Raw genomic sequence first — 21,343 nt, 5'->3', positions numbered from 1 at the left:
TCTGGGGTCCATATTTGTGACCCCTGCTCTAGTGTGAATTCTCATGTGTCGGTTCATGTCAGGCTTGCGATGAAATCCTTTACCACAAACATCACAACCAAAAGGTTTCTCTCCTGTGTGGATTCTCATGTGTGCAGAAAGACTGGCCTTTTGATTAAACTTTTGACTACAAACATCACAACCATAGGGTTTCTCTCCCGTGTGAATTCTTATGTGTCGGATCAGGTCGGACTTGCAACGAAATTCTTTACCACAAACATCACAATCAAAGAGTTTCTCTCCTGTGTGGCACTTCATTTGTCCGGAATGATTTGATTTGTGAGTCAATCGTTTCCCCCACACATCACAACCATAGGGTTTGTGTGTGTTGTGTGATGTTCCTCTGGTGTTGTTCTCCGATGTTTGAAAGTTCTCACAGCTCATGTCCATGTGTTCACTCTGAGCTTCAGACTGGGACAAAGGTTCCCTCCAATCCTCACTGTCTTCAGTGTCAGAGCAGTCTGTTTCCTCTCCATCAGTGTCTTGTTGTGTACAAGTGTTTGCTGCTTCTGGGCCTTCACTGATGTCTCCATTTGGTTCTACTTTCATGAGTTTAGCTGAGCTGCAGGTTGCAGGTTCTCCTTTGATGTTCTCCTCACTTTGTCTCCAGTGTAGCAGAGAACACTGAGCTTCCTCCTCTTCATCTTCACTCTTCACAGTAACAGCCGTGATATCCGTCTCCTGCTTTTCCTTTAGACTTTCCCATAGTTCTTCATCACAACCATAGGGTTTTTTTCCTGTGTGAATTCTCATGTGTTTGGAAAGATTTGACTTACGGTTAAACTTTTGACTACAAACATCACAACCGTAGGGTTTCTCTACTGTGTGGATCCTCATGTGTTTGGAAAGAGTTGACTTACGGTTAAACTTTTCACTACAAACATCACAACTATAAGGTTTCTCTCCCGTGTGGATTCTCATGTGTTTTTTCAGTTTAGACTTGTGACAAAATCCTTTATCGCAAACATCACAACCAAAGGGTTTATCTCCTGTGTGAATTGTTGTGTGGATCTTCAGATTTGATTGTCTGCTAAATCGTTTCCCACATACATCACAACCATAGGGTTTCTCTCCAGTGTGAATTCTTGTGTGTTTGTTAAAATCTGTTCTGTTGCTAAATCGTTTCCCACACATATCACAACCATAGGGTTTCTCTCCTGTGTGAATTCTCATGTGGATCTTCAGATGTCCACTGTGTCCAAATCGTTTCCCGCACACACCACAACCAAAGGGTTTCTCTCCTGTGTGAATTGTCGTGTGGCTCGTCAGATGTGCTTTGTTGCCAAATCGTTTCTCACACAGGTTGCAACCATAGGGTTTCTCTCCCTTGTGGATTCTTGAGTGCATGGAAAGACTCGACTTACGAGTAAACTCTTTTCCACACAGGTCACAACCATAGGGTTTCTCTCCTGTGTGAATTCTCCTGTGTAAGAAAATACTCCTCTTATGAGTAAATCGTTTCCCACACAGGTCACAACCATAGGGTTTGTGTGTGTTGTGTGATGTTCCTCTGGTGTTGTTCTCAGATGTTTGAAAGTTCTCACAGCTCATGTCCATGTGTTCACTCTGAGCTTCAGACTGGGACAAAGGTTCCCTCCAATCCTCACTGTCTTCAGTGTCAGAGCAGTCTGTTTCCTCTCCATCAGTGTCTTGTTGTGTACAAGTGTTTGCTGCTTCTGGGCCTTCACTGATGTCTCCATTTGGTTCTACTTTCATGAGTTTAGCTGAGCTGCAGGTTGCAGGTTCTCCTTTGATGTTCTCCTCACTTTGTCTCCAGTGTAGCAGAGAACACTGAGCTTCCTCCTCTTCATCTTCACTCTTCACAGTAACAGCCGTGATATCCGTCTCCTGCTTTTCCTCCAGACTTTCCCACAGTTCTTCCTCTTCCTTCTTTATGTGGAGATGATCCTGGAGCTGTAGACCATCAGTGGATTCTCCTTTACAGGAAACACCATCAGGAACATCTGAACACAACCAGGACCATCACAGTTATTATTATTATTATTCACACGACACATCAGACATGGTTTATCACAGCAGAACCACATTCTGAAAGTAAATAACTCATCATATTCAAACAAAGTATTGTAAATTCATGTATACATTACATACATAGTATGTGAAGGACTTTTTGGCCATTTTGAATTTTAAATAAGCCAATATGTTAATATATAAATAAAAATCACTGGGTTATTGAGTCTCGTCCAAAAACATTCTCAGTAATTATGTTTAACCATCCAGGCTCTCATAGATGAAACTATGTAACATTTTACTTTTTCTGGCAGCCATATTGGATTTTCAAGAATGCTGTCAGTCCATTATCACTTCTAGATAAACCTGTGGGTTCAAGTTGACCCCCACCTATCATTTAACAACCACATCTAACATATCTGTAACACTGCCTTCTTTCACCTCCTGAACATCTCCAAACTCCGCCCCTCCCCCTCCCCCTCAGATGCAGAGAAGCTGGTTCACGCCTTTGTCTCCTAACGACTGGACTGCTGTAATGCCTCCTCATCAGGATCTCTGGCAGGAGTCTGCAGAGATTACAGTACATTCAGAACTGTGCTACCTGATGATGGTACACAATGTGAACACATCCTCTATGACCTTCATTAGCTTCCTGTTCAGGATTGAGTATAAAATCTGTCTCCTGACCTATCAGTGTGTCTACAGCAGCTCACCAGTTTACCTCAATGAACTCATCCATAGTCACAAACCTACTCCACATCTCCTCTGACAGTCACCACCTCCATGACCCCAAAACTAATCTCCACACTATGGGAGATAGGACCTTTCAGGTGGTGGAATGCCCTCCCCAACCACCAGAGGGCGCCACAGTCTATTGAGGCTTTTAGAAACAAATTAAAAACCCACTTATTTTGTATTTCATTTTCTTAATCTGTTTCTTGCTGTTTTTACTGTTTTATATGTTTTGTGTTTTAATCTGTAGCAGTTTGAGATGTTTTCATGTGTAAAGTGCAATACAAATATAATGTATTATTGTTATTAATAATAAACTGAATAATACATCAGCCACACCATCTATTTACTACAGGAGATCTGCTCAGATGCCCCTGTCTTTACCTGAGGACCCCTGCTGCCACTTAGCTGCCCCCAATGCTGCCTGTCTGCATCCTCCTCATGGTAACCGTAATTATCGTCCAATATAAACAATGTAGCTTCAACCAAACATAGTGTGTAGCGCACATGTAGCTGCTCGTCATGTTTAGAACTCACAATATCATTCTACATGTACGCGCACAGATGTGAATACCGTCTGGTTGAAGCGTGTTTGGGCTTAAAGAGACATCGTCTTCATTCTGGTCAACAGGTTCAGGACGGGTCTTCTTTTTTCTGTCCAATTAAAGCGTGTGTGTGTGTGTGTGTGTGTGTGTGTGTGTGTGTGTGTTCCAATATTACTGCAGGTCCCACAAAATATCTCATTTAAATTTGAAAAGTGTGTCTTGGAATCAGTGTTTGAATAAAATGTCATGTGTTGTCTTTACAGTGAGAGTGAGTTTTTATTAGTGGAGGACCTGCACACACACACATATATATATATATATATATATACATATATATATATATATATATATGTGTGTGTGTGTGTGTATATACTGCACATGTGTGCAATGTTATCAGAATGTAACAGAGACAATAACAATGTACTAAAATGGTCATAAAAACAAAAAGTCAAACACAAATTAAACTCTAATATCTTCTTATCTTACATTATTTTACTGTTATTGTTAGTTCATATTTTTTCCTCTTCACTTCTTTGTTTCACATGATTTCTGATCTATTGTTGCTCAGATTTCTCACCTTTGTTCTCTTGCTTTTCTTCATCTTTCTTGTCGTCTCTTTTCCTGAGGGTCAGTTTGTCTCTCTCAGCGTTCTTTGCCTGCATCCTTCTATATCTCCTCTGTCTCTCGTTTGCCAGTTTGGTTGCCCTCTGTGCCATCTCACTGCTGGTGATGCCACCTCTCTTTTCAGTCAGCCATTGATCTACCGTCCTGCCTTTGGGGTCTGAGCGTTGGCAGAAGGCCTCCCTAGCTGACCTCAGCACAGAATGACCAGTCTCCCTACTTATGATTTGACCACATTTCTTACACGTCTTTATATTCGGTCCTGGCACGTTGCCATTTTTCATGTTATCAAAAGTCTTTTCCAGCCTCCATCGAGTGGTCTTTGATACTTTTCTGTCACTGAGCCACAGGCCGAGAGTCTTTCCTAATCCTTCTGCTCCCTCACAATAGACCTCAGCTTTGTGGAGAAAGTGTCCATAAGACAGTACCGACGCCCCACAGTGAAGGCAGTCTTCAGGGATCTGGTGCTTCTTTACAGCAGCTTGGGTTCGTGGCAGTGACCTCCAAGACCCGCCTCCTCCTGGTGGCTTCAAGTCCCCAGACATTGTGTGTTTGAAACCTGTTGAAAAGACAACAGACCTCAGTGCAGCCCTAGATACTGAATGTTTCACTACACAGGTGCTTTATACCTCCTCTGGTCTTGTTCATGTTGGTGCTCTAGTCCTGCTGCTGCTGCAAACCTGGAAGAATGATTAGCACCAGAGAAGACAGTGTTTGTGAGGAGGACACGCCCACATTTCACACTCCTACACATCTTGTTAGGACCAACCTTTGTGAGCTCAGGAGCAGCATGTTAGCATGTATTTAAAAATACCTGAAAAATGCAACAGACGATCCTTCCCCAAAAATACCAACGACATCTGGGATGAAACACATCATCATATTAAAGATAATCCATGTACCCTAATACAGAAAACATATTAAAAAACATGAGCTGCATTTTTCTGTTTAAAAACAAAATCTTGTTCTGTTTGTGAGACATTTCAGTATTTACAGAGAAATTAGAACCAGAACTGATGTTCACTGCACCTGGTTTCTCTCCACAGGTCCTGGACCAGGTCTCTGCTCATCAATCTACAAACAGCACCAATCTGTCAGCACACATCTATACAAATTACTTTGAGATTTAAAGTCACAAAAAAACTACTTTAGCTTTATTTCACTAAATCTGAACCTCAGAGAATTTTACATTTCAAAATGTTCTGCACCAGCGGTTCTCACGCAGTCCTCCTATGCTATACAACATTAGTGGTATAGACTATGAACCTGTCTATAGACTATGAACCTGTCTATAGACTATAGACCAAATGTTAGAATAGTGGAATGTAATGTTGGCCCACAGACCAAGCTTTAGAATCAGCAAAGCTTTGAACAATGTTGTGTCATAAATCCTTTCAAAATAAAAGTAACACTGATTACCACACATGATGTTGGCTGGAATCCTCTTGGTCTGGAGGTGTTTCGATCTCCTGTAAATATATTTATTCAGTTAATGATGAGCTGAGCTGCTCTAGATCTATTTAGGTTAGATAATTCTGCAGTAAACATGTCATAGATGAAATAAACATGTTCCATTATTTATCAATGAATCAGACCTTTTCAAATTAAAAGTCTGCTTTGTCTTTTTCACTGATTTCGATGACATTTACATTTCAATGACATGTCTACCTAGTATCGATCTATATAAACAGTAGTACATATCTAGTATAGATCTATATGAACAATAGCACATATCTAATATAGATCTATATGAACAGTAGCACATATCTAGTATAGATCTATATGAACGATAGCACGTATCTAGTATAGATCTATATGAACAGTAGCACATAACTAGTATAGATCTATAGCTGCTACATCTAGCTAACACACATGCTAGCTCAGAGTTAGCTCCAGCTCCTGTCCGGTGGAAAAGTGGTGCTGAGCTGGTGTTACGGTTCAACTGGTGACCGTGTTACCCTGAGGCTGGGCTGAGTGGAACGGTCAGTGTTAGGAAGATAAAAACGGTGCAGATGTTCTCCTAAAGGAGGTTTGACCGACAATAATCAGCTTTAAAGACGGAGAACAGATTCTCACCGTCTAGTCTTCGTTCTTCTTCTACTGATTTTTTCTTTAGTTTCTTCTTCGTCGTCTGTATTTCAGGCAGAATGGACGCTAGAAGCCGTTTTACTGCCCTCTACTGGTCTATAGTTTAACTACTAGATCCTCCATATGTTCCAGTGTCCTGTAGAAACTGCAGCACAGCTTTGAAGATCATCTGTTGGTTCTAATTGTGACCAAATTCAGTAAAAAGAGTAAAAATCTAAACTCTTAATCTAGACATGTTGTAAATAGATGCTGCCTTTCTGTGCTGTACTGATTTTATTCCAGAAACACATGTTGAACACACACATAACTCTAGGGTGACCATATTTATAATACAGAGACACTTGGACCAACCTCTTCATTCTCAACATTTTCCTAAATCTACTTTGTAATAAGAAAATAAAAATACAATAAAGTAGATAAATAAGTTGTTAATAGTATTGTAATGTTTAAAAAATATTTTCTCTCTTCATAACAAAGACTTAAAAAGTGACTGAAATCAATCACCTTTATTATGATTATTAAAATCTGTCCATGAAATATCTTTTATAAACCTTAAAATCTGTCAATCAGTGAAACAATGAGAAACATCTCCTCCTAGAAATAATAAAACCTGCAGACTTACAGATCATTAAAATAATCATTAAATATACACTGCAATAGATAAGTGTGTAAATCACTGTAGCAAAATCATTATAAGGTGATTTTTTTATTATACTGTCCCAGGTTTCTCCCAGAGGTTCCTTGGTTTTCTAATCTTCAGTGAACCTCCATCAAGGTTTTATCATCCAGGAGGATCTTCATATTTATTAATTCAATGAAGGCCCTAAGCTCCGCCCTGTATTTGTTCATCACAGCAGATGTCACTAATCTCCACAGCCGTCAAATGAATACGTCACCTAGTGGAAGTGCATCTGGTTGTCAAAACAAACGTGATGACCGTTTCCTAACTCAACTCCATGGTCATTGTTCTTCTTCTTTGAGGTTTTAAGGTGGTTGGCAAACTACGATTTAGTGCATTGCCTCCACCCACTTGGTTATAATTAAACCAGGATTTAAAAGGACCAACTTCCGCTTCCACCTCCACTGTTCTGGCAAATTCGGAACTTTGCAATACTTACCTTTTCTTTTTTAGTAACCCTAACCACTACCGCCTCCACTTCCTGGATAATTTTGAGGGTACATTGAAAAATTGCTTCACCGGCACCGTCGCACGTGGGCGTTTTTTAACGGCTCAGCGCATTGGAAAATTGTAGAAGGGGCTGGTTTGTTGTGTCCCTGTGGCGCAGTTGGATATACATGCGCCTGTATTAAATAGACCAGTGTTTCTCAAATGGGGGTTTCATTCACTTATTTACAAATGAAAATATTTTTCAAGTATTTTCATTGGGTTTCATATTTAATCTTCTCAAAGACATACAACCCATTTTTTGTTACTTTTTGAACACAAACGTCACACACTATACACCCACCCAGCACACAAAACTTTATATAACACACAAATAGTGATATTAATAAAAATAAAAAAACTTTAGGTTATGTATATAACACCGGTTAATATGAGTGAGATATCTCACTATGGGATACACACTCCCTGTGGCCTACAGAAGCACTTTTCTCAATCCGAAAAGCCCTGATTGGCTAAATATGAGAGATGCCTCACTCATATTTATGACAAAGAACCCTCCACTTGCAATCATGAAGAGAGCTAGTGGAAGAGGCCCAGGCGCCCTGTAAGCTGGAGATCACACACACTGAGGGTCCCACCGCTGACAGATGAAGCCATTCAGGAGCCAAGCCTGCAGTCCCAGTCACTCTGGGTGTGGGTGGAAGATTGTTCCTCCTGCCTGTGACAGTAGATCCCCGCGCAGCGGGAGCTGCCAAGGAGGAGCGCATTGCATGGCTGGCCAGTAAAGGGCCACCAGGATCAGTGCATGACCCTGCTCCCTCACCCTGGACAGAGTGGGAAGTAAAAGGGCCAATGAGAGGAAATGCGTGCGTGCGGGCAGATGTGCGCCAGCGCGTCTACGTCAAGGGGAGCATCCGTTCCGCGCAGGGAGAAAAAAAATCCATAACAGGCCCACAACTGTTGCACCACCAGTGAGCGTAACCTCAATTCCCCGTACACCAGCACGCCCCTGGACAGCAGGTCCGCGCCTGCGTTCAGGAACCCCGGGAACGAGCGTTGCTCTCAGAGAGAGAAGATGATCGCAACACCACAGTATCAGCTTGCGTGCCAGCAGCAGCAGCCAATGGAGTGTATAATCCAGCTTGGTGGTTGATACTGTCTGTCCTCACCAGGACATGGTGTCCCCGAGAGACGGGAGGAAGTGGATCAGCGAGAGGAAACACCGCTGACATTTTCAAATAATTTATGTGACAGCTTCGGAGGTCTGCGTCCCAGCAGCCTCTCACCGACCTGCCCTCTAGCAATCCACCCCAGCCCATCAGGCTGGCGTCCGTAGATATCATCTTTCTGGACGTAACGGTCCAGACACCGTGGTCAGGAAATCCGAAGCCCGCCAGCGGTGCAGAGCTGCGCTCCGGCGTAACCAGAATCCACGGAGCACCATGACGCACAGGGCTGAGCCCATGAGAGGCCACCCACAGCTGGAATTCCCTCATGTGGAGGCGGCCGAGGCGGATGATGTCAACAAGCCATCAATCCGAGTAACAGGAGACATAATCTGAACAGATTTGCCCAGTCGAAACAGCGCAAGGCCTGCCCTGATCATCTCCGCCCACTGTGTTGACAGGTGCTCGTTCAACCTCGGAGGCACCGGCCGTGGTTCAGTGGCGCTCTCTCCCGGAGGCAGGCTGCCAGTGGCCGGAGAAACCATCTGTGGCGTAACAGCGCCTTCTTGAGGCGATGGATCGCACACTGCCAGAAGGCCCAACCGGAAGATGGTGGAGCCCTCTGTCGGTGGCAGCCTGCCCAACAGCAGAGGAGCCAACCCTGTCACGGCGGCGCCTTCTGCCGGTGGAATACAGTCATATTCCCAGGAACGAATGTGCAGTACCGCTCGTTTCCGTGGACATTGGGAGCTCCGCAGTATCCAACCCGGAGAAGGCCGAGGTCTCCCGCCCAGTGCAGACACCGTTACTACGCTGCTTATAGGAGATGATTTTGCTGCGCTACTGGCCTTTGACCGGGGTGTTTAAGCAATGTACACAACTTTTTTTGAATGTGTGGGTGGATGCATGCATGTGGTCATGAAAAGGGGGGCGTGAGCCAAACTTCTTGTGAAACATGTCTTTTCCCGGCCGTCCAAGAACCATGCGGAGGACATTTAGAGCTCTCACTGAGTGCACCGCTGCAGCGTATGTCCTGCCCAATGGTTCCGACTGAAGACAATCCATCCCAGTTGGTAGTGTGGGTCAAACAGGCTAGCGTGGCAACAAGTGAGCTGCAACAGCAACTCCACCGTTGGCATCCTGAGCAGTCCGAGGCTCTCCACATCCTTACAGTCGAGGGTGGAGGAACCTGTCATATGAGACTTTCCCCTGAAAGGACGGTTCTTCTATGGATGCGCCACTTCAAGCAACAGCTCCAGGAAAACAGAGAGGATTTATCCCGGCGTGCCCTCGGAGGGGGGAAGCTTACTCGCATAGCGGGACCTAGTGGCCTCCGTTACGATGGTGGGTCATAGAATGGCGAGGCACATCACAGCGCGCCTGCACAGCTCCACGGTGTCTAAGTTGAGAGAGAGGAGGAAGGTGTGGAAACCAACTTCTCCACGTGAGGGCCGCTTGAACGCCGTGCAGCGAGCCGCAGTGCATCCCCGTCCCCTCCATTTCCATTGCCGCTTGACGCAGGCAGGAAAAGCAGGTGGATAAGCTTTTATGCTTCTACGTGGCAGCTAATGCAGATGCTAGAAGGAATGCAGGACAACGTGTGCCTGACATCCGAGACGTCAGGTACAGCGTTGACTCTTTTTGAATGGCAGCTGGATTGCTGGATTTTGGGAGCTCGAGTACCGTGGTAAGGGGCTGGAATCAGGCCTTACACGGTGGTGAAGGCTCGGGAGAGAGACCTACGCACGCAGGTGCCCGGAAGGCGTCTAGAGCCGTGGTCTGGGAGGGCAACAGATGTGCTGGGGTCTGGGGGCCTTGTGGCACAGAGCTCACAAACGGGGTCGTACCGGAGTGAGAAGCCGCTGGAGGTCAATGTGCACGCCAGAGCACCAACGTTGGAAGGAGCAGTCAGCCGGAGCTGAGGCTCGGGGTTTCACGTCAAGTGGTGATGTCCGGGAGCTCTGGACCTGTTGGTGCAGAGCTTGGAGCGGCTAACAGACACCGTGAGTGAGAGAGCTGCTCGAGGACCAACGTGCACCGAATCGACAACGTTGGAGGAGAGCCGACAGCCGGAGCTGGGGCTGTGAAGGAGCAGCACTTACAGAGCAGAGCAAGGTAACCGCTGGTTGCTTCTCAACCTGTTGTGATCCACGCAATGCATTCATACTTTCCAGCGCCCGCCGACTGGGAAAACCCGAAGAAATCCACCTGTGGACAGTTTAGCTGATAAGAACGTGAGATATGCAAGAGAGAGAGAAGAGGTGTTTGAATGAGGAACTGTACATCCGCCCTCCCTCTTATAGAGGGTGGGAGAGTCCCTGGTGGATGGAAAGTTCTCTCCAGCCAATCAGGGCTTGGTGAATTGAGAAAAGTACTTCTGAGGGTGACAGGGAGTGTGTATCCCATATTATGAAATAGAACTGTATATATACACAGGTAAATGCATAGCTGTACATATAAACAAAAATAATAAAACTAAATTATATCAGACAAACAGGTAAACAAAGTGGAAATACACAGAAATAATATGTACATTTAGATGTACAAATGGATTACCATGTGTTCCAAGTTGGTCGGTAGAACCCATTAATATCCTGTTACACAAAACTGTCAAATATACATCAGTCTTCCAAAGAAGACATATTATTGACTAAGGAGAGAAAATGGCCCCAAGTTATTAAAATTGTCTGAACAACATCTACTAAAGGATAAAATTCAGAAATAAGACAAACAGGAGCTTCTGCTAAAAAGTTTATGAACAACTAAAATAGACAATGAGGCTGATGTATGTTTCTGGGTTATTCAGATTAAAAAGAGTTAAAACAACCTATAAACATCTGGAAGTACCTTTGTGTCCACATGTGTAACAACTATTACGAAGAGGGAAAAAAACAAAAAAGCCCCCTATGCTGGTTTTAGGGGGCGACATCACACCATAGGGGTCCCTACGCTCAACAGCACTGGTGAGAACCCTGGTTTTCATTCTTGACTCCTGTTTAGTCTGTAGATCTGCATCATGTCTCCTGTGGGTCCAGACCGGTTCTGGGGTCCATATTTGTGACCCCTGCTCTAGTGTGAATTCTTATGTGTCGATTCAAGTCAGGCTTGCGATGAAATCCTTTACCACAAACATCACAACCAAAAGGTTTCTCTCCTGTGTGGATTCTTGCGTGGATATTGAGATTTGTTCTGTTGCTAAATCCTTTACCACAAACATCACAACCAAAAGGTCTCTCTCCTGTGTGGATCCTCATGTGTGCAGAAAGACTCACCTTTTGATTAAACTTTTGACTACAAACATCACAACCATAGGGTTTCTCTCCCGTATGAATTCTCATGTGTCGATTCAGGTCAGACTTGCGACGAAATTCTTTACCACAAACATTGCAATCAAATGGTTTCTCTCCTGTGTGGTTACTCATGTGTGCAGAAAGACTTGCCTTTTGATTAAACCTTTGACCACAAAAATCACATTCAAATGGTTTTTCTCCTGTGTGAATTCTCGTGTGAACCTTCAGAGTTGTTCGGTCGCTAAATCGTTTCCCACACACATCACAACCATAGGGTTTGTGTGTGTTGTGTGGTGTTCCTCTGGTGTTGTTCTCAGATGTTTGAAAGTTCTCACAGCTCATGTCCATGTGTTCACTCTGAGCTTCAGACTGGGACAAAGGTTCCCTCCAATCCTCACTGTCTTCAGTGTCAGAGCAGTCTGTTTCCTCTCCATCAGTGTCTTGTTGTGTACAAGTGTTTGCTGCTTCTGGGCCTTCACTGATGTCTCCATTTGGTTCTACTTTCATGAGTTTAGCTGAGCTGCAGGTTGCAGGTTCTCCTTTGATGTTCTCCTCACTTTGTCTCCAGTGTAGCAGAGAACACTGAGCTTCCTCCTCTTCATCTTCACTCTTCACAGTAACAGCCGTGATATCCGTCTCCTGCTTTTCCTCCAGACTTTCCCACAGTTCTTCCTCTTCCTTCTTTATGTGGAGATGATCCTGGAGCTTCAGACCATCAGTAGATTCTCCTTTACAGGAAACAAAAAAGTTTGTTTGATTTTGTTGTCATTGTGAATATTTTCCATCAGTTTTGTCAAAAACCGATGTTAAATCTCATGCTATATAATCTTGCAGGATTTCAGCACAGAAAAACTAATATGTACCAATAGTAAACTCCATTAACCATATTAAACAGGATGTCTGGAGTTTTTTAGCCTGTGATGAGTATGTTGTTACACCATTACACATTTGATTATTTATTAAAGAAGTGTTAGGAATAACCCATCATACTGCTCACACTGCTTCACACCATTTACACTGATGTCCACCCCATAGATCATTACATGTGATCAGTACAAGACTAAACGCAGTGGTAACATTTTAGAACATGGAGGATGCTGCAAGACGTTTAATATTAATATTAACATAACCAATAGGAACGAGTGTATCATAGTGTATCATGTTGTTCTGCAGTCTGTGTCTTCTCCTCTCCCTCTGAGGGTTCTCTTTTCTGTTTCAGGTGTTTTGATGCTGGAGCTGGTGGTTCCTGATCAATGGTTCACAGCTCAACTAGTCTAGAACATTCTGATGGTCTATCCTTCTATTCTATTCTGTTTGTCCTTCTGTTCACTAACAACAACCAGTGGAACCAGATGTTCTCCACCTCTGGACCTGGTTCTAATGGAGATTTATTCCTATAAAACAGAGGAAATTTTTTCTTCCCACTGTCACTAAATGTTTGTTCATGTGGATCTTGTTGAGTTCTTTCTTTCTTACTATGACTTTATATTTTGTTCAGCGCTTTGATGACTTTGATGTAATTTGCGCTATATAAATAAAGTTGAATTGAAATTGAATTGAATATTCACATACTCCTGTGAAGTGAGAAAAATATAACACACCCCCATCAATAGAATAGGAAAAACTACAGCCCCCTCCTTTACATTAATCAATCAATAATTATCCTTTATCTAACCAGATTAAAATAACTGAGATTTAAAACCTGTTTTACAACAGTGACCTGTCCAAGACCACAGCACAAAAAACAAAAAGATTAAAGTAAACACAAATGTGGTCACACACTGTATGAGAGCAACAGTAAGGTTTACACGTTTACATAATGAGATTCATATTTTCTTCTTTTTGAATAACACGTTAAATTGAGGTTTTGTTTTCTCAGACAACCTTTGTCCAACGGAGATTAATTTTCTTCAATGTTTAATTGTCTGGAATTATCCCTGAGTTACAAGATTTCTTCATTTCAAGTCCTTCTGCACATCATTCATTCATTCATCATTCATTCATCCATCATCATCCATCATTCATCATCCATCATCATTCATTCATTCATCATCATTCATCATCCATTCATCCATCATCATTCATCATCCATTCATCCATCATCATCCATCATTCATCATCCATCATCATTCATTCATTCATCATCATTCATCATCCATTCATCCATCATCATTCATCATCCATTCATCCATCATTCATCATCATCCATCATCCATCATTCATCATTCATTCATTCCAGGTAAACGGGGCAGAACATTTCCTGTTCCTTTATATAATCACTTTTATTTATACTATATTCTGCTGATAAAGACTGAAACCAAATGTTTCTCTCTTATACATTTCCTGTCTTTCACTTCTATGCAACGTTTAGAAAACTAATGAGCACATACTTCCTCCTGTGGGAGGAGCTTTCTGCTCTTTCATGTGGTACCCTCACCTTTTAATTATCGGTGGACTCTCCAGTGAAAAGTCTTGGGAAGATAAAAAGTTTCGTATACTCGTATAATCGATCATGTAAGCATATTTTCAAATGAGTTTGATGTTATTTCAAGTAGCACTTTTCTTATCTCTGAACTATTTCACTCTCTGTACAAAGTCTTGTAATATTAATAATACATTTCTCCCACTGAAACACTGAAATCTCTTCTTATCTTTCAAAAACCTGGCACAAGCACGACTTAGGCCCAGCCTTCATTCTTTAAAACTGACTCTGCAGGCGCTCACTCTCATACAGACAGACTCTGGACATTTATTCCAGCAGTAGACAAAACATTCCACAACATTAAAGTGAACCAGTTCAGTTCTGACTTTTAGACCTACATCTGTGTGGTATCCTGAGAGTGTAAACACAAATATTTAAGGTAGAAGACCATCATAGATTTATAAATAAAACCAGTGGGAAAGTTTACAAACATACAAAGACAGGCAACGTGTGACATCATAAAATCAGACATGCAGCAAACACCAAAGGCATGAAAAATGTGACAACAAAACCCCTTGTAGGGGGGTTTGGGGGGATCACATCACGTGTTTGGTTTAGTGTAAAAGTGAACATACTTGATTTAATTTTAGACGGATTTTATTTACGTTTAAAGAAGATTTTTTTTTTTTGTCCAAACTCGGTCTCCCCCGTCAAGTGACACGTCTTGCGGCCAGACTCACTGTGGGGGGTGTGGGCACCGCCCCCGGCCAGGAGCCACACACACTTAAACTTTCAATACAACATGTAAACCCTCATTCCACCTTCAAACATTTTTATCCTCTTTTCACATCAATGTGTGCGCACGCACACGCACACACACACGTACACACTCTATATTGAAAAAAAAGTTGCTAAGAACGTTGAGAAAATATACGGTAAGGGAGGTTCAGTTTCAGTTAAACACAGAGTAGAGAAGATTCTACAAATTGAATAATTCTACATTGTGAGTGAACTCATCCTTTAATAACTCCATAAGTTGATCATTTAAACCATAAAAGCAGCGTTAATGATACGTGCTGAAGAAGAAAGAAAAGAAGCGATCAGTCACCTCCTCTATCACTAGGATTCATAGACAGACAGACAGACAGACAGACAGACAGACAGACAGACAGACAGACAGACAGACAGTGTGAACACACCCTGAGCATTACATCATATTTTTTAATTTGTCACGGTAATGCCGTATACTGCGGTAAAAAGGGAGGCGGTATAATGGTACCAAAATTTAGATACCGCCCAAGCCTAGTTAGAAGTTATTTCAGATTAATTTCAAAATAAAAGTCAACTTAATTACCACACAGGACGTTGGCTGGAATCCTCTTGGTCTGGAACAAAGCTTTTATTTCCAGTTTCTGGGAAACAGTAAATATATTTAATCAGTTAATGATGAGTGTGAACAGCTGTAGAAATATGTAGGTTAGAGAAGTCTGCAGTAAACATGGTCATAGATCTGTGATGTTACCTCCTCAGGTTCTCTGTCAGTCTGCTTTGCCTCCTGGTTTTGCTGAGTCATGATCTCCTTTATCAACTGCAATTATTCACAGAGAAGAAGATTTAAACTAAAGGTCAACATGGAATCAAAAGATCACTGTACACATGTCAGGATAGATCAGCATAGATCTATATGAACAGGAACGTGTGTAGCATAGATCTATATGAACAGGAATCTGAGCTTAAAAGTGATTCATGAAGTTTGTGAGATCAACTCTGATCAATGAACAGAAGCTTTGATCTAACTGGTTGTTAGAGAAAGAAAAATAGAAAACTAAAATCAAACTATCGTACATTAATAAATGTGTAATCATGAAATGTATTTAATACAGAAAATGTAATATTTTTTTAAACAGCTTAAATTGTTTGCACCTTGTTCACATAATTATTATATTGCTTCTAGGGATGTCCCGATACAACTTTTTCACATCCGATACGATACTGATATAGATCCGATATAATTCATGCTTTTATGACTTATTTTGTAGTGTAGAATGTTAGAAACGGTTTGATCATGTGATGTTAGTCAAACAGAGAACAATAGTCAGATTACATACATTTTAACCTTTAACATAGTATCTACAGTATTCTACAATTAAATAAATATAATATAACATATATCAGAGATTTTAGATGCAGAAATTTAGATGCTAGAAAATCCGATATTCATTTTCTGGCTGATATCAGACAGATATATGATATCAGTATCAGATCGGGACACTCCTAATTAATTTAATTATTGTTGTTAACTTTATGTATGTGATATTAATGTTGGATCAGACACAGCTGTCAGTGATTACTGTGATCATTGAAACTGTTTTAAAAAGAGAAATAAGAGAGTATTAAGAGGGAAAATAAGTTCTGATCAAAGCACAAAGATAGACACAGATCTGGGAAATCAGTGATTATTGATCTCATAACAGAATTGATCAACACTACAGCAACAACACATGATCAAAGGTCAAACTAACATGTCTCAGGATCTTCTAAACCCAGCTCATGTTCCCTATAAGTGGGCGAACAATCCAGATGTTCCCTCTGTGTGGTACAAGAGACGAGTGTGAGAAGCACTGATAGAGCTGGAAATATAGAGAAGGCAGAGATTATTAAAGCTCACACACAATAAATCACACAACAAAACAATATATTGTTTATTTTTGTTCATTTGAGCAGCATACATTCTGCTCAAAAAGAGTGGGGATCAGGGGATACCCCCAAAAATCAATATAACATTTGCAATTCACAAAGTGTCTCCAGAATAGTGTTTTTGTTGTTTATCTTACCAGGGATTTAAAACTTAAGGTTAGTCACAGGAAAGTTGATGGTCTGTAGATGTTGTAGGAGGTGAAGTAGGAAAGTGCTGAGTCATTGTACAACATGATTTATTTTAGGTTAATAAATTGTTATATCATGATTTTATTTGTCATTAATCATTAATAACCTCTGTAAAAAAAATAACTATTTATTTCAATAGTTTTTTTAAAGCTATAGGGAGCCATTGTATGAGAGTCAAAGGGCCACATTAGGCCCCAGAACCACAGGTTGCAGACCCCTGCCCTGATAGAACCACAGCTGAACATCTGTCCTGGTATCATAGTCCATCAGTTCTGGTCCCTCCATGATGGTTCTGATGAGGTCCTCCTCTGTGGTGTAGAATGTGTATGTGCTGCGTGTGTACCTCCCCGCTAGACGCCCCACATACACTCTGTCACTGAGCTCAGTGACCCCACCACCCCCGATCACCCGCTCGTCGTGCCCCTAATGCGCTTGTTGCTCCGCGTGCCCTGACGCTTGTCCCCAGTGTGTATTTGTCCCAGTGTCCCTGAACGCAGCACGGACCGTGTCTCTCGAGTATTGATGACTCAGCAGTGTGTGTAGCGTCCATGTCAGACCCTGATTCACAGGAGGATGACTCAACAGGACGAGGACGTTTCCTCCTTTTGGTTTTTCACTCACACAGATGTGACCACATGAAATTTTTACTTGCACACACTAAAAAAATAGTCGCATATGCGACCAATTTACTCGCAGTCTCGAGCCCTGCGTCTGTACCGTTAGGAACTCACCAATATCACAGAACTTCATAAGCCCTGATTTTAAAAATAATGTCTTTGTGTGGTCCAAGAATGCTACTTTATGAATTTGCAGCACTGTTATTTGTTTTAATGAACTTTTATAAGTACTACCACATATAATTTAAATAGAACAAGGTCATAGAACAGAATAACATATGAAGAGCTTTGATGTTTTAAATATGCTTTACTTTTGTAATGACTGAAATGCCTCTAGATATTTTAGTAGTTATATATATATGAGCTTTCCTAGTGATTCTAACATCTATAATAACTCAAAGGAATGTGATTTCATGTTCCCGCTCTATAACAACACTATTAATCTGAATTACAGTAGCCAAACATCATCATTTTGCTTTTCCTCAGATTTAGAGATAATTTATTTTTATTCAAACCACTTATTGACACTTTGGAGTTCCAAGTTAACAATTTGACACAGTTGTTGTAAATCGTCTCCTGACGCTAAAAATATTTGTATCGTCCGCAAACGAGATAAATCTAAGTATTTCAGATGTTTTACAAATGACATTTATAAACATATTAAACAATTTTGGTCCCAGAATGGAACCTTGAGATAAACCACACAATTTCTAGACAACTCAACTGGTAATCAATTACCTGTTAACTCACTGTAGTAATACCCCTAATCCATACTGATCAAAGTTATTAATTATTAATATATCATAATATATTGTGTTAAATGCTTTACTCAGGTAGCACATACTGCTTCTAGTATAGATCTATGTGAACAGTAACACATATCTAGTATAGATCTATATGAACAGTAACACACATCTAGTATAGATCTATATGAACAGTAACGCACATCTAGTATAGATCTATATAGGGAGTGGTGGCCTAGTGGTTAAGGATGCTGGGCTTGTAATCGGAGGGTTGCCGGTTCAAGCCGGTTCAAGCCTCACCGGGGCCGTCACTGTGGGATGCTGAGCAAGTCCCTTAACCCCGAACTGCTCCCCAGGCGCCGCAAAATGGCTGCCGACTGCTCCTCAGGGATGGGTTAAGTGCAGAAGACAAATTCCAATAATGTACTAACATTACATGACCAATTAAAGGCGAAAGCCCGATTTAATCTAATCTTAATCTAATCTAATCTAATATGAACAGTAACACATATCTAGTATAGATCTATATGAACATTAACACATATCTAGTATAGATCTATATGAACAGTAACACATATCTAGTATAGATCTATATGAACAGTAACACATATCTAGTATAGATCTATATGAACAGCAACACATATCTAGTATAGATCTATATGAACAGTAACACATATCTAGTATAGATCTATATCAGAATCAGAATCAGAATCAGAATCAGAATCATCTTTATTGGCCAAGTGTATGTTGTACACACGAGGAATTTGACTCGGTCAACTGTGCTCTCTCCAATAGTGAAAACATTCAATAATAAACAATCAGCTAGAGAGATGATAATAAGTATAAACATAAGTATAAATATAAACAGTAGTTAGACTAGAATGTGCAAATAACAAGATGATGATGATAATAATAATAATAATAATAATAATAATAATAATAATAATAATAACAGTATAAAAAAAATAAACAAATACAAAATTAAAATTAAAAAAAAATAAGATAAAAAGAAGGAAAAAAAAAAAAAAAAAATAGAAAAGAAAGATAATAAAATATAATAATAATAAAAGGAAAATAGTGCAGTAGAGCATTGATAAGTAGTGCAGGAGAACATTTAAATTAAAGGTATGTATATGAACACTAACACATATCTAGTATCGATCTATATGAACATTAACACATCTATGATAGATCTATATGAACATTAACACATATCTAGTATAGATCTATATGAACAGTAACACACATCTAGTATAGATCTATATGAACATTAACACATATCTAGTATAGATCTATATGAACAGTAACACACATCTAGTATAGATCTATATGAACAGCAACACATATCTAGTATAGATCTATATGAACAGTAACACATATCTAGTATAGATCTATATGAACAGTAACACATATCTAGTATAGATCTATATGAACATTAACACATATCTAGTATAGATCTATATGAACAGCAACATATATCTAGTATAGATCTATATGAACAGTAACACATATCTAGTATAGATCTATATGAACATTAACACATATCTAGTATAGATCTATATGAACATTAACACATCTATGATAGATCTATATGAACATTAACACATATCTAGTATAGATCTATATGAACAGTAACACATATCTAGTATAGATCTATATGAACAGTAACACACATCTAGTATAGATCTATATGAACAGCAACACACATCTAGTATAGATCTATATGAACAGTAGCACATATCTAGTATAGATCTATATGAACAGTAGCACATATCAAGTATAGATCTATATAAACAGTAGTACATATCTAGTATAGATCTATATGATCATAGCACATATCTAGTATAGATCTATATGAACACTAACACACATCTAGTATAGATCTATATGAACATAGCACATATCTAGTATAGATCTATATAAACACTAACACATATCTAGTATAGATCTATATAAACACTAACACATATCTAGTATAGATCTATATGAACAGTAACACACATCTAGTATAGATCTATATGAACAGTAGCACATATCTAGTATAGATCTATATGAACAGTAGCACATATCTAGTATAGATCTATATGAACAGTAGCACATATCAAGTATAGATCTATATAAACAGTAGTACATATCTAGTATAGATCTATATGATCATAGCACATATCTACTATAGATCTATATGAACAGTAGCACATATCTAGTATAGATCTATGTGAACAGTAGCCCATATCTAGTATAGATCTATATGAACAGTAGCACATATCTAGTATAGATCTATAGCTGCTACATCAAGCTAACACACATGCTAGCTCAGAGTTAGCTCCAGCTCCTGCCCAGTGGAAAAGGCCTAAGTGGTGCTGAGCAGGTGTTACGGTTCAACTGGTGACCGTGTTACCCTGAGGCTGGGCTGAGTGGAACGGTCAGTGTTAGGAAGATAAAAACGGTGCAGATGTTCTCCTAAAGGAGGTTTGACCGACAATAATCAGCTTTAAAGACGGAGAACAGATTCTTACCTTCTCCTCCTTGTTCTTCTTCTATTGATGTTTCTTCTTCTTCTCCGTTTTCTAAAATGTCGGGTAGAAACTAGGGTTACAGGTCATTAACTCTACCTACTTTACTGGAGTGAACCAGAGAATTACTTCTTCTTCTAATGGTTTCCGGCAGGCTGTGCACTAATAGGAGCTTAATGCTGCCCTCTTCTGTTCAATAGAATCATTACACTTTAGATTCTCAAATAGAAGTTGGTGGACAGAAGATATCTCATAACTGCCTTAAAAAAATCACAAATAAAAGAATAAAAACGTTAACAAAGACAAAAGAAAGAATAAACAATAAATAAGTGTATAATTAAGTAAACAACGGTTAAAAATAGGGATCAGAAACACACATTACAGTAGTAGAAAATAAAGTAGGATAGATAATACACATATACAAATATGATTTAGATATGTACAATCGAGCTGTGAGGTTACAGTGATGAATTATATAGTTTGATCTCCACAGGCGTTCTGTGGAGCACCGTGGTTGGATTAGCCTGGTGCTGAAGGTTCTAAAGGTGCTTCTGTGACTGACCAGCACATCATGGAGTGGGCGG

At 40.4% G+C, this 21,343-nt stretch overlaps 3 protein-coding genes across 3 annotated transcripts in view; all 3 read right to left on the bottom strand.

Annotated features, from left to right (window-relative positions):
• Positions 1-21,343, bottom strand: part of LOC114462889 (zinc finger protein 271-like) — a 43,492-nt gene that overhangs the window by 17,398 nt on the left and 4,751 nt on the right. Inside the window, exon 5 of the mRNA XM_028445976.1 lies at positions 401-729. Within this exon, the coding sequence (XP_028301777.1) occupies positions 401-729 (329 nt within the window). The remainder of the gene's footprint in view (positions 1-400; positions 730-21,343) is intronic.
• On the bottom strand, positions 739-6,001 carry LOC114463987 (zinc finger protein 239-like; the record flags this gene model as incomplete). Its single annotated transcript, XM_028447971.1, has 7 exons — positions 5,985-6,001; positions 5,328-5,377; positions 4,938-4,982; positions 4,678-4,811; positions 4,538-4,588; positions 3,865-4,467; positions 739-2,003 (listed from the first exon to the last, which is right to left on the bottom strand). Coding segments are annotated over exons 5-7 (1,887 nt in total), but the record flags the coding sequence as incomplete, so codon positions are not given.
• LOC114464017 (zinc finger protein 239-like) lies at positions 9,924-20,904 on the bottom strand. The gene is made up of 5 exons (XM_028448042.1): positions 20,763-20,904; positions 16,523-16,630; positions 15,523-15,588; positions 15,355-15,412; positions 9,924-12,306 (listed from the first exon to the last, which is right to left on the bottom strand). Exons 3-5 carry the CDS (start codon positions 15,571-15,573, stop codon positions 11,303-11,305), a joined length of 1,113 nt encoding a protein of 370 aa, XP_028303843.1. The 5' UTR covers positions 15,574-15,588; positions 16,523-16,630; positions 20,763-20,904; the 3' UTR covers positions 9,924-11,302.

Source organism: Gouania willdenowi, chromosome 5, assembly GCF_900634775.1.
Source record: "Gouania willdenowi chromosome 5, fGouWil2.1, whole genome shotgun sequence".
NCBI lineage: Eukaryota > Metazoa > Chordata > Actinopteri > Blenniiformes > Gobiesocidae > Gouania > Gouania willdenowi.
Note: the sequence above shows the minus strand (reverse complement) of the source record. Positions and strands in the feature narration are given on the sequence as shown.